This window comes from Crocodylus porosus, unplaced genomic scaffold, assembly GCF_001723895.1.
Source record: "Crocodylus porosus isolate Cpor-Errol unplaced genomic scaffold, CroPor_comp1, whole genome shotgun sequence".
Lineage (NCBI taxonomy): Eukaryota > Metazoa > Chordata > Crocodylia > Crocodylidae > Crocodylus > Crocodylus porosus.
The window spans coordinates 79582874-79595980 of NW_017728943.1; the positions used below are offsets into that span (position 1 = coordinate 79582874).

General features: G+C 41.3%; 1 protein-coding gene across 1 annotated transcript in view; it reads right to left on the reverse strand.

Moving 5' to 3' along the window:
- DNAH8 (dynein axonemal heavy chain 8) overlaps window positions 1-13107 on the reverse strand; it is a 310177-nt gene that overhangs the window by 239029 nt on the left and 58041 nt on the right. Inside the window, exons 19-23 of the mRNA XM_019549625.1 lie at window positions 11182-11298; window positions 9350-9469; window positions 7254-7352; window positions 6371-6419; window positions 3181-3293 (exon numbers count right to left, since the gene is read on the reverse strand). Of these exons, the coding sequence (XP_019405170.1) occupies window positions 3181-3293; window positions 6371-6419; window positions 7254-7352; window positions 9350-9469; window positions 11182-11298 (498 nt within the window). The remainder of the gene's footprint in view (window positions 1-3180; window positions 3294-6370; window positions 6420-7253; window positions 7353-9349; window positions 9470-11181; window positions 11299-13107) is intronic.

The following is a 13107-nucleotide window of genomic DNA, read 5'->3' on the forward strand; positions in this document are numbered from 1 at the left end:
AGGATCTGGAACCAACTTCCAAGAGAAGTGGTGCTGGCTCCTACCCTGGGGGTCTTTAAGAGGAGGCTAGATGAACACCTTGCTGGGGTCTTTTGACCCCAGTACTCTTTCCTGCCATGGCATGGGGTCAGACTTGATCTTCTCAGGTCCCTTCCGACCCTAGAAACTATGAAACTATGAAATTATGAAATAACAAGAATTTATTAAATATTCAGTTCCCACAGAGCATGCCTAACACAGACACACAGGGAGCATACAGACCAATGGGAATGTGCACTTCCCTGGGGACAACTAGCAGCAGCACATAATTGTGCCACTGCTACTTGTCTCTGGGAAATGCCTCTGCATGCATGCTCTAGAATGCAGCAAATTGCCCTGGGTGGGGTAGGAGAGGCTGAGGCCAGCACCTGGGCTTGCTCCAGCAGCCTTACCTGGGGTCCTTGGGGCTTCCTGGGGCTTCAGTAGCAGCAATCTAAGTACGTGGAGCCTGACCAGCAGCCAGAGTGCGGCTCTGACCAGCCAGGCTCCAGTTTCATGTGGTGCATGCTTCAGCCACTTTTTTTTTTTGCCTTGTTTTTTTAGATGCTACAATTTCCTGGTATCTAATTTTGCCTCCGTGATACAAATCTACAGCACGAAGAACCTTTTCATGTGTGTTGCATGCCTTTTAGGTGCTGCAAAGCTCACTTTCCCACTCATCTGGATGTGACCACAGAATCATATATGAAGTGAAAGATGCAGTTCTTAAAAGATGGCTCAATAAACAGGTGAGGGGGTCAGACCCCTTCTATATAATAATCTATTAGTTAAAGTATTTCACAACAGGTGGGAGATCTAGATTCAACTCCCCCTCAGACTGCAAGGATTCAAACCCACATCTCTGACCTCCCAGAGGAGTTCCCCAAGCGCCATGCTATAGGCTCTTCAGTGTATGTATGGGGATACTTTCCACATCTCTTGGGCTACACAAAGAAGTTGCATTTGTTCAGGAGAAACCATTTTATCCTGGGACAAAGTACAATTGTTCAGACACCCATAATCTGTTGTCCTGGGACAAACCCTGAAAAGGTTCACAGGATAAGAAATACTAAGAGCTTCTCCCAGGACATGCATTTGAATGGTTGCCCCAGGACTGCATCATTGAATCAATAGCAGAAAAGCAGCAGTGCACTGAGCTGCTCACTAAACCCTGACTGGAAAGGTGACATGTATACATGCCAATCCTGGGACCATTCTGCTTCAGGATAAACATAGGCACAGCTTGTCCCAAGACAAATGAAATGTCTGCTCTTAGCCTTGTAATTCAGGAGAGGGAGGGAGTGAAAAAGGAAGAGAGAAACACGATTCTGTGGCCTAGTGGGTTGGTCACTTGATATAGGGCAATCTTGAGTTCTGGTTCCTGCTACCAGAATTTCTTGTGTAATTTACATTAAGTAGACGTTAGATAAAATACAAAAATACTTCTTGGAGCCTAGTAAGTGCCCTCCATAGGCGGTGGAAGCCCAGGGCTAAGGGAACTTAGCCCCCACAAACACGGGGCAGCAGGGAAGCCCAGGCTCTGGGCAGTTGCAGCAAGGGGGGAGGGGCATGCACAGACTCAAGATACACAGCTACAGCCTGCATGCACCCAGGATTGCAGCCCAGCAGCATGTGGAACACTGCCCAGCATGGCAGACAAGTCTGTGAAGGGGCATGGGGAGGCAAAACTGAAACCCCCACAGTGAGGGAGGGAGTGGGGCAGATGCAGAGGCAGGGGTGAATGGAGTCCCAGTGTGGGTCATGGGATGGCTGGAGCTGAGGCAGCTCATCCAGGAGTGCAGGGGTGGGGGGCTCTTGCTGCTGTGCGCACCCCAGATGAGTCATGGGGGCATGTGCCCCCCAGATTTGTGCACAGGGTAGAGCAGAGGCAGGTTGCCACTGTGAGCTGGGCTCTGCACCCCACTGCTGTTGCCTTGGGAGCTGCACAATGCCATGTGCCTGCCACCAGTAGGTGGGCAGGGGACGTGGCCCAGCCTGACTATAGACATGTCCCTATGTTTGGGTTCAGGAGATTCTGTCAGCATGTGTCTGCAAAGTCCAAAGGAGAGAACTCCCAGAGGGATTTCCCCCTTCCATGCTTGCAAACTAGGCATGGGGGAATCTCTCTTCAGGGAATTCAAGCTTAGAGAGGGAAACTCCTATGCAGCAACATAGTAGCAGCATGACCCATTCCCCTGGCATGGGTCTGCAAGCACAGAGTGAGGAAATCCCTATTGGGGTTCTCCCACTATTTGCACATGGCCCTGTGATCCAGGCCACAGCAATGAGAAACGTGCATCATACCCTGGCACACCTATCATGCCGCCAGGTCCTGGGTTGGGGTTCTGTGTACAAGTGGAGAGACGTTTTCTCAGCTGCAGACATACACCCCAAGTCGAAGCAACGCTCCCAGGGCCCTTTTCCCTCAGGATACAGGTCCCTGAGCCTGGGGGAGTTTCTTCCTGGAATGGCTGGAGAATGCAGATGTCAGCGGCAAAAAGACAGCACAAACTATTACTAGCTTCATTGTCACCACAAAATTTAAGCACTTTTGGTACAGTAAAAGGCTATGGTCTCCATTCACTTGGCTTTTGTGCCGCCATAAAAATTTTTATGGTGGCATAAAGTCAATGTCTGTTTGCAGCCTAACAGTACTATGTTAATAGAGCATGTGGAAAGCATACTGTTCAGCCCACAAAAGACATTAACTCTCTGAACCTGAATACATCCCAATAGTATTATCAACCCTCACCTACACACGGCAGCTGTAATCCACTAACATTTAATGTAGGTTACTATGGAAGATGAATGAGTGCTGCTTTCTTGTTCTGTCTGTTGAAAATATGGGAGTGGATTTCCTGAATCCAACTAAGTGTGGGGAAGGATAAAGGTGACTATTCATCCACATTAGAATAACAGCCTGTGCACAGGATGCTGACCTGTTTTTCAGGCAACCTTTCCCTACTCCCTTATTTACTAATACTTTAGTTAGTGAATGCCAAATTATAACATGGCATATAATATTTGAAAGCTAACCTTTGAAAGTTAACCTTACAATTTACAGTCAGAAGTTGTGCAATTATTTTTATGTTCACTTAACTAAAGATATCTGAGTTTTGATAAATCCTAAATAATTTGTACACTCTTTGTATAATAAAGCACCTTTTTAAACTCATCTTCTTTCTCATTATCTTCACTCTCCTCACTAAGAATAGGCAAAAATTCATCAGTTTCTTCTTCCTCTTCATTACCCCCAAACGCCACATGCTTCCCTTCTACTGTAAATAAAAAATAGCAAATATGGAATAATAAATTATTATTTATTGTTATCTGAATATCAACTTTTGCTTTTTTTGTCATGCTTTACCTCCCAATAGAATCAAAGAACATTTTTCTATTCACTTTAATGGAAGCTGGAAAAGATATTTGGCTTGTTCTCACATGACTTTCAAAACAAGGCCAAGGAAACCGTAGGTTAACAATATATCGTGTATCATTAGTGTGTGTGCATGTGTACATGCACATGTATGCAAACAAACTTCCTAACCCCCCCCAAGAAAAATGAGGGTTCATGACTTAGCCAGAGGTATATACAGCTACTGCATGCAGCTGAACTGTTCCTTCTTAATCTGGCTACTCGCTATGAAATAAGTGGGTTACAAAACACCTGTTTACAAAGAAAACCAAAACTGAATTCTACTGTGTGCATGTATATACAAACACACATGGTGAACATATACCTGCATGCATATGTGCTCACACACTACACTACACACACACAGTAGGCACATCTACACATGTGCATTTACTGCACAGTAACCAAAATTACTGCGCTTACAGGAATGTCTACACCACGGCAATGGTGTGCCCTAGCCAAGATAGCCTTGAGCATGTCCTGCCCACCCACTCCCTATCACATATTCTAAACCCAGAAAGTCTCCAGCATGTTTGACAATAGCTGCTGAGGATGATTGCAGAGTATTTTCAAAGTGTATTTCTGGTGCATTTGGAGCATGTAAGCAGGAAGGGGGTAAAATGCACAGTTGAGGTCATTCTGCCCTGCTGTAGATATTAGGGACGAATAGGGATGATATTAGGGAAGAATCTTATTTCATCTTTACACAACCTTAACGGAATTTAAGTAGCCACTTAACTGCACTATTTGATACCTACACATAGTCTGGATTCCACATAGCTATGCTTGCCCTGCATTTTGCCTATAAGCATGCTCAGTGAACTACACTCTTGTTGCATAGGTATCCAAGCCTGTTAATAATGCTGGGTAAGTTCTAAAACTTTAGTCACAGAAAAATTGTAATTAATGTTCAACACTGAAGAAGAAAGATAGTCCTAGTACTTTTTAGCCCAATAGTCTAGACACCAGAACACTTACCTAAGAAGCAAGAGACCCCAGTTCTAGGGTCCCATCACCGAGAAAGTATTTGAACTTGTGTCTGGCTTCCTAGAAAAGCGTTCTAATCACTAGGCTATGGTCTAGACTTTACCAAGCTCACTTACCAACTTTCCTCTTGAAGCTGGCACGCTGATCATCCCAGAAAAGAAAATATATGGGGCCAAGAGGAGGAAAGCAGCAGTTCAGTGAGATAGATACTACTCCGGAAAGCAGGGAGACTTGGACTGAGGCCCTAACTAGTATCCCCAAAGGGAAAAAAATATTTCATTGCCATTTACTCATTGTGTCAAGGTGCAGTGAACCAGCTTCAATTCTCATATACTGGATAATGCCTATCCCATGGTCTGATTGAGCACTTTTTTCCAAGAAACCAGAGATACATATTTAAAGCCCCTCTGGGTGAGGGGAAGCTAAAATCTGAGTCTTCTGTTCCTAGGGCAAGCACCTCAGCTACTAGACTACTGGACTAAAAGGCAGGAGGGTCTTCCTCTTCCTTCATATTCCTTCTACCAAGTACACATGTAGGGCAATCCTATTCCACCACAGATGGAAACAGAATCCAACTTGCATGCAAGTGCCAAGAGTTGCTAGTTTACATCTACATACATGCCTCTTAGGCACATAGAGGTGAAGTAGCATTTAGCTTTTATGTTATGTAATGCACAAAGTCAGTCAGATGAAAATATTGCCATTCCTTCATTATTAATCAATATTTTGATGGCAAGATTTTAAAATGGATATGATGATACGATGTTCTAGCAACTTCTTTCCTTTCACACTCTCTGGAAGTCTGACACTATAAGGAGTCCAAAGAAGAGGGAATGGGGCAGGAAATATAAATGTGTAGAGTCCATCTTCAAGAATTCCAGATATAGATGAATAACCAGAGCTTTTCTGAGTGGACTCAACACATTGCCACTCTTTTATCATCTGACAAGCAGTACCCTGAAACAAGGGAGAGGAAGCATGGAAACTTAATTAAATACTAACAAAGTGTTGCCCTACCAAAGATGTATCAGCCCTGCATACTAAATCAAGGGAGTAATATCTTAATGTTACCTGTCAGGTCTGTGTTCCTGGGGAACCCTGGAACAGTACCCAGCCTGTCTGACTCATAAAGGACTCCCCCCCCACAAACCGCGTCCTCCCACCTCTGCCTGAACCAGAACTGATAAGAAGAAGGACTTACAAAAGGCAATGAAGATGCAGTGAGAGACACACCTAAATCCCTCCATGTAAGGGTGGCAGGACTGAGGCAACTTCTCCAGTCTCATTTGCATCAGAGATCGGAAAGAGAGACACCTCCATTAGCATTCAGAATGGAGAACAGAAATTCCAAGGCAAGGACCGCACTGGGTCCAGAGAAGCAGGGGCCCACTGCATAATGGGGGATCCCTGCTCCAAATACTAATTAACCCACATCTGCACACACCCAACTCAGCATTTATCAGACCAGTTCTAGTAATGACTCCTTTATTGGTACCCAAAACACTGAATCCGCCTGTCTGCATTGTGAATTCCTTCAGAGTAATGGCACCCATAGCCACGTGTAATCAGTTCCTATTATCCAACACATGAGCCATCATTTACCCATAAACAAACCAAGTGTTTGCCCTTGAGCCATTGTTAGTTCCCTACAAAAAACCCTACTCAAGCTCAAGTTTCTGTTCTGGTGCTTTAATCCAAACACTGCAACAGTTCCACTTCCCTCCTGGTATACCGACATTAATTGCGCTGAGGGCTCTGCCTGTTTGCAAGCTCCAACAAACACCTGGGAATCTCGACCAGTTCAAGCTTTGCTGAGTGCTGAGATCCCAACTCTCTCTCTCTCTCTCTCTCTGTTTATGCCCACTTTCTAAACCTCAGACTTGGTTTAATCTCTCTCTTTCTCTCTTAGTCCAGGTACAGCTTCCTAAACCTGACTTTTGCTGATCAAACGTGAGCTAGACTTCCCCAAATACCCACTTGAAACTGTGTAATATTGTAACTGCTTTGTTTGTCTCTCCTTGTATGGCTAGTAATACTGGTGACATTCTAAGTTTCATATAACTGGCAATAAAATAACTTCTATCGTCAAGCTGGTTGCCATACTCTCTCTGAACCTCATTTACTCTTCCTTCTCCTCAACCTCCCCATTTGGTCTGCAGCAACACTTCTTTTACCTAAGCCAAAGATCCCTGTAAAGCCTAAAAATTCTGTGGGGTTTGCTCATCAAAGGAGTTACTACCAGGAAAACTGGGGCAAGAGATTGGGAACCGCTGAGCCAGGGCATATGAATGCTGATTGACCTGGCCCAGCTCATACGTACTCTGTTCCTATGCTGAGTTCGGGGCACATGAGGGTGGCAGCCTAGAAATGCTGAGTAACTCTGCCTGCTCAGACTTGCTTTGTTAACTTGTGTGTGTCTGACTTCATTTTATTACTGCCCTGCTGAACTAAGCTCTGTCCTGAGTCTGGGGCATATGAGGAATATACATGTATGGTTTTTAAAACTAGCTGAAAATAAATGTAACCATCACCTTATTTGACAGCCAGAGGCTGACAGATAGCTTTGAGCAGGGCTTGCCCTGAAACCACCAGTAACAATACTGGACTACCTTTGAATGATATAGTTTAAAACCCTTCCCTGAAGAGTAATAAGTGGGCAGAGAAGCTGCTCACAAACAGGTGGGTTAAACAAAGAACTCTGAAACAGTTTTACTAATAGATTTTGCTTTGCCACATAATATTCCAAATCCCTAAAAAAATCTTTTTACTTAAACACATACAAATAGCTACCTGGTAATGAAACTTTTTTTAATGTTCTCTTAGAATTTTTAACTTCATAAATTGTCTCAAATACAGATATCAGTTCCTGGACAGCATCTTCAATATGCATACTTTTGTGGTTCAATATTTCAGCACATTCTCTGGTGTAAGTCTGTTAGATAAAAATATCAATAAGTTACATTAACTGTTGATTTCCACTCTGGGGCTACGTACAGACAGTCAAAAAGCCTGAGGCTGAATCAATTCAATCTTCACAGGTTAATATAAACTGCAAAAATCAAATCAATAAGCAAGTGAATAGACATTCACTTTTAATTCTGGAAATGCAACCACTTGCCTGCAATGCCCCCAGCCAGAAGCTGGGGGTGTGCTAGAGCATATCTGCCTGCTTGGCTGCAGGAGACAGCTTGGGCCAAAGCTAGCCTGCCCTCCCTGCAAAAGGGGGTAGGGGAGAATTTTCAGAGGGGAGGCCAAACATCCTGGGATGCTGGGGGACTGTGAGTCAACTTGAATCTGGAGGTGATCTTGGACAGAAATTTAATAAACGGATTTAACCTAAATTAATTCTGATACTATAGCCATCCACGTTAATCTTAAACCAGTTCTGGCCATTTTAAAGATACTTTATATGCAATAAACTTCCGATGTGTTACAGATTTAAACCAGTTTCCAGTCACTTATACCAGTTTGTGTGTAATTTCTGTCCTTAACCTGAGTTTACTAAAAACTCAAGGTACACATCCAAAATTAAACAGCTGACTATGATTATTATGATCTAGTACAACTTTTGATTGTAAATACAAATCAACTTGCTGCAATGAGAAAGTTACAACTTCTCTTTCTTTCTGAAAGCTCATAACATCTCCTTAACAATGCAATCCATAAAGGAGATCTATGATACCTCCAAACTTTTCCAAAAGTGACATGGTATAAGGAATAAGTTGAGCATCTAAAGTTGACTATTAAAGTCATACAAACCCGTAGCTGAATTACTGTCTAAACTACAGGCTTGTGCAACAAAAAAAATTGTTGGTGAATTCTGAAGAAACGATGTTTGTGGAAATTAAAGTTTTTAAGGGAAAAGGCAGGGCCTATTTCAGTGAATTTCACATTAAAAAACAAAACAAAACCTTAAACCCAGTTTCAAAATTACCAATGCTGGATGTCTTATTTTCTAAATGAAAAACATCTAATTTTAGTCATAAATGATTTTGTGTTTTCAAAATTCAAAGTAGCTTGTTGTAAAGAAAATATTTAAACAGAAAAAACTGAAAAGAAACATTTCAAAATTATCAGAATGTTTTTAAATTACCAAAATGAAATATTTCAACTGACCCAATCAATTTTATTTGCACTTTGCAATTTTTTTTCAAGATTCTGACATTATGTTCTATGAGCTTGAAAAAATGCATTTATGCATGTATTTCCTGCCCATTTCTAAGCAGTAAGTGTCCAGAAAAAACCTTGCACCCTTCTCAGTAGCTTTATTTGACTGTTACATTATACCAGGGTGTCAACGATACAGCCAACAGAGCTGTATCACCCAGTCCAGGTGCTCCTGTAGGGGTTGCAGCAAGTTGTGGGGGAGGGTCCAGCTGTTGAAGTTTGGTATATGGAGCCCCGCCAGGGATGTCCAATGGTGGCAGAGGGTTGAGTAATAGGCACATTAATCCTTGTGGGTCAGGAACCTATGACAAGGAATGCTAGCACAGCTTGTCTCACTGCCAAAGGTGGGTCTGGAACAGGCCCATGCAAGCCTTGCAGTCTGGATCTGGCCCAGCAGGCTAAGGGAGTTTGATATTCCTGCTCTATACTGTACTCCTCAGTGAAAGAAAAGGTAGAGCTATCTAGCAGTGAGAGTTATTTTTTTTAAATAAAGTAACTGAAATTATGTAAGAATAAATAGGTTATTTGAAAATTATGGTCCTTCATTTATACCTGTAAACTGCTGAAGTTGAAGTTTTGCAGGAAATTTTATTTGGAAAGAAAATACATCTATAGTTAACAATTTTTAACTTAGCATGTTGCTTTTATATTGCATTATAGTGTATTTTTTCCCCATTAAAAAACCCCAAGAAAGTATTTTGAAAACATTTTTGAAGGTACACAAGGGAAAGAAATTAAAATTCTAAGATGCAAAATATGTACCTCATTGCGTGTCAACATATCCTCCACTTTAACAGGACGATCCTCTGGCAGTACAATTAAAAGAGTATTTGATACTTCTTTCAATATTAAGTCAATCTGTACTTCACATAAGTCATTAACCTAAAAAAGAGTAGATCTAAATTAACAGCACACCTATACTTCTACAGTTTTGTGTACTATTATTATTTATACAATGCCACAAATATATACTGGACCCATCGATAAGTGCAATTAATGGTATTTGGCTTTACTGTCCAGTAAATTTACTACCTGCATATGGTTGTAGAATATAATGTCAGAATCTTGAAAAATTTGCAAAGTGCAAATAAAATTGATCAGGTCAGTTGAAATATTTCATTTTGATAAATTAAAAACATTTCACTCTGATGATTTTCATATGCAGGGAGTAAATTTACTGCAGGTGTACCTTGAGTTTTTAGTAAACTCTGGGGTTAAGGACAGAAATTACACCATCTTCAGGGGCGGGCAATTATTTCAGGTGGAGGGCCGCTTACTGAGTTTTGGCAAGCCTTTGAGGGCTGCATGACAGGCAGCCAGGGGCAGATAAATATTAATTTTCTAAATGTTTTAGGGGTCCCGCAGGCCAGATGGAATGGCCTGGCAGGCGACATTCTGGCCCGCAGGCTGCACTTTGCCCACCCCTGATCTAACTGATATAAGAAAGACACATGAGGAATAAGAAAGAAAAATAAGAAGTACCACTACAAACATGGAATTAGGATGTAATTGGGATAACAAAGACTTAATGGGATAGTTCACACGACTGGCAGACTTTCATGGATGGGTGTAACTTGTTTAGGAAGGACAGGCCAAGGAAAAAAAAAAGAGGTTGTGTATGTTTCTTCTGATGTGCACCATAAAGCAGGAGACGGGCCTGTTGTAATGTCTCTGGGTCAATGTTAGAGGGGAGAATAACATGAACATAGTCATGATGCGTATCTGCTACAGACCACCATACCAAGAACCAGAGCTTGACAAGGCCATTTTTAAAAAAACTAATCAAAGCTTACAAATTGCAGGGCCTGGTTCTCATTTGGGACTTCAGTTACCATGGCATCTGCTGGGAGGGCAACATAGCAGAGCACAGGCAGTCCATCAACTTGCAGTGTGTCAGGAATTATTCTTTGTACTGGTAGTGGCCAACAAGAGCTGACACAGTACAGCAGCAATATAGTAGTGCAGGAAAAAAAGGATAAAAAAAGCAGTCTGTAGGGCTACCTATCTATATATGCTAGCTTATCCCAACAGTGACAGAAGCAAGCAATATGTACTGTGAGATAGCTGCATATGCTTAGAAAAATTTAAACTTAATCTTTTGTCACTGAATCTACTGATGGCAACTGGTTCATAGTTTTAGTTTAGGTTCATGTTATATTTTGTACTGGTCAGCATGACAATATTCTTACCTTTGCTAGTAGCTGGAGTCATTTTATTTCTGTCTACACTTGGGAGAATGCAACACTTACCTTGCTCTTCAAATCAGAAGAGGATGGTAACGGTGAGAATTTGAAAACCACTTTAATAAGCAATTAGATTTGCTTGTTAAAGAAAACGAAAAAGTTTGTGTTCAAGAAGAGAAGTTAAGATCCAGTGTTTAAATGAAGGTAAGTACAAATGAATAATCTACAAGAATCCTTATTCTTCTTCCAAAAATACACATCTTAAAACAAAACACATACTTCAAGTATGCCAAACAAGAAAGATATAGGTTTGTTTTTGCTGTGAACAATTTATAAATTGAAAAAATATATATTTTTGATACAATTTAGTCTAAAAATGTTACTTTAATTAATTTGGCAAAATAAGTATACCTTTTTCAAAAGTTGTTTAAACATATTCATAACTTCATCAACTTCTTGAAAGAAACTGTCTAATGTCAAAGATGACCAAGTTAATATGGTAAGTCCCTGCCTCAACACAGATTCCACCTAAAAAAAGAAAAATATATGGTAATTAAAAACAGGAAAAATAAACAAAGTAGGAATGTAATATACGTAGGATTTATAATCATAAGGATCAGTAACAGTCCTGTTCTCATTTCCTGAAAAAAATAGTTTGCATATATGTTTGTAATTTCACAAAAAGCTGAAAAAATTAGTTAGTACTCATTTGGGTCTTTATATGTACCACATCCATATTCACCTTTGTGCTAACAACTCTCAACTATCCCTATATATTAATGAATTATCTTGTTCTGTCCCACGCGCACTTCTCCTGCTGAAACTTTAATATCACTGTATGGATTCTGCTTCCTTATACTAAACAAACAAAATTTGAACTTCTGATATTTCCTGTTGATCATATTAATTATTTTTCCTTTCTATCATTGTTGACAGCTTGACTACATGTCAGCCAACACACCAAGTCATTTTTGATTCTCCCCTTCCTCTTCAATCACATCCAGGTTCTTACCAAATCTTACTGCTGTTCCCTGAACACTATTCCTAAATGCTTCCTTTCTCACCATTTTCATTGCCAAAATCTTGGTTACAGCATAGGTCTGTCTTCTCTCAATACCATTTTGAATTGATTCAAGGTGGTAGAAACAACTGAAATGATATTTCTTTCCTGGCACTCTATGTCACTGACCTCAAGTTCCTTCACTGATTCCCTATGTCTTTCTGCACAAACTTAAAGCTTCTTAAAGGTTGTTTATGAATAGCTATGCCCCTGCCACATTTCTTCTTTCATTTTTTATTCTTCCCCATATTGCTACCTAGACTCTTCCTATTCTTTCAGTGTTGTTGTTCTCTTTGGATATGTCTACATGGCAGTCACATGTGTAACTATAGTTCTAACTGTAGAGCTAATTTAAACCAGTTAAATTGGGTACCGACAGCAGTACAACTGTAGCAGCACAGAGCTCAGACCAAGAGAGTCACCTAAGAGGCTACCCAGATTTTCAGATGAGTTTTATAAAGTCTGCGCTGATGGCCCTGCAACCCTACTTAAGCTGGTATCAATACCCAAGCTGGTTAGTTTAAAGACAGCACTAACTCCCTGCAGACATAATTTTTTACTCTGCTTCAACTCTCATATTTGTGCCATTTTTTTCATAATTATCCCTATATCTGGAATGGCATTCCCCCTCTCTAAATATTCAGTCAAGAGAGAATATCCTTGGGAACAGAAGGGGAGTAAGCAAGAGGGAAGATGACTCTATAGGAGTCTAAGAGTATCTGAGGAGGCTACTCCCCTGGGAGATTCCAACTGCTGGGATTATTTCTGGGTGCATAAAGATATTTGGGGAGGTTAGGGGATGTTGGATCATTTTAAAAGTGGCTACCCAATCTAACTTAGTTTGCCCACGCGTGGACCTTACACTTAGATCCCTAGTTAGCTGGATCTAAGTATGAACTGTACAGATTTCCAGGACACTTAGATCAGGTAAAAATGGCTAACCTGATCCAAGTTAATCCTACCTCCAAGATCAGGTTGACTATTTTTAGACTGATCTAACTGTCCCGAACTTCTGTACAGATCCCAGGGCAGCGCCAGGGCTGGGAAAACCCAGTCACCGACCTCAGTCCCAGACCTGCACTTTTCATACCTGCCCCCTGGCAGTGGGCTATTTTTAGACCCCAGCCCCTCACCCCACCCCCACACCACAGACCCCCTGCTCACCTAACACCAAGATCACCAAACCCTCATTTCATAAGCTGCTCTAGGTGCCAGTTTTATAAGCATTTGCCAATGCCAGGAGCTGAAGAATTAAGTTTCAGTGGGAGAAGGGGGGA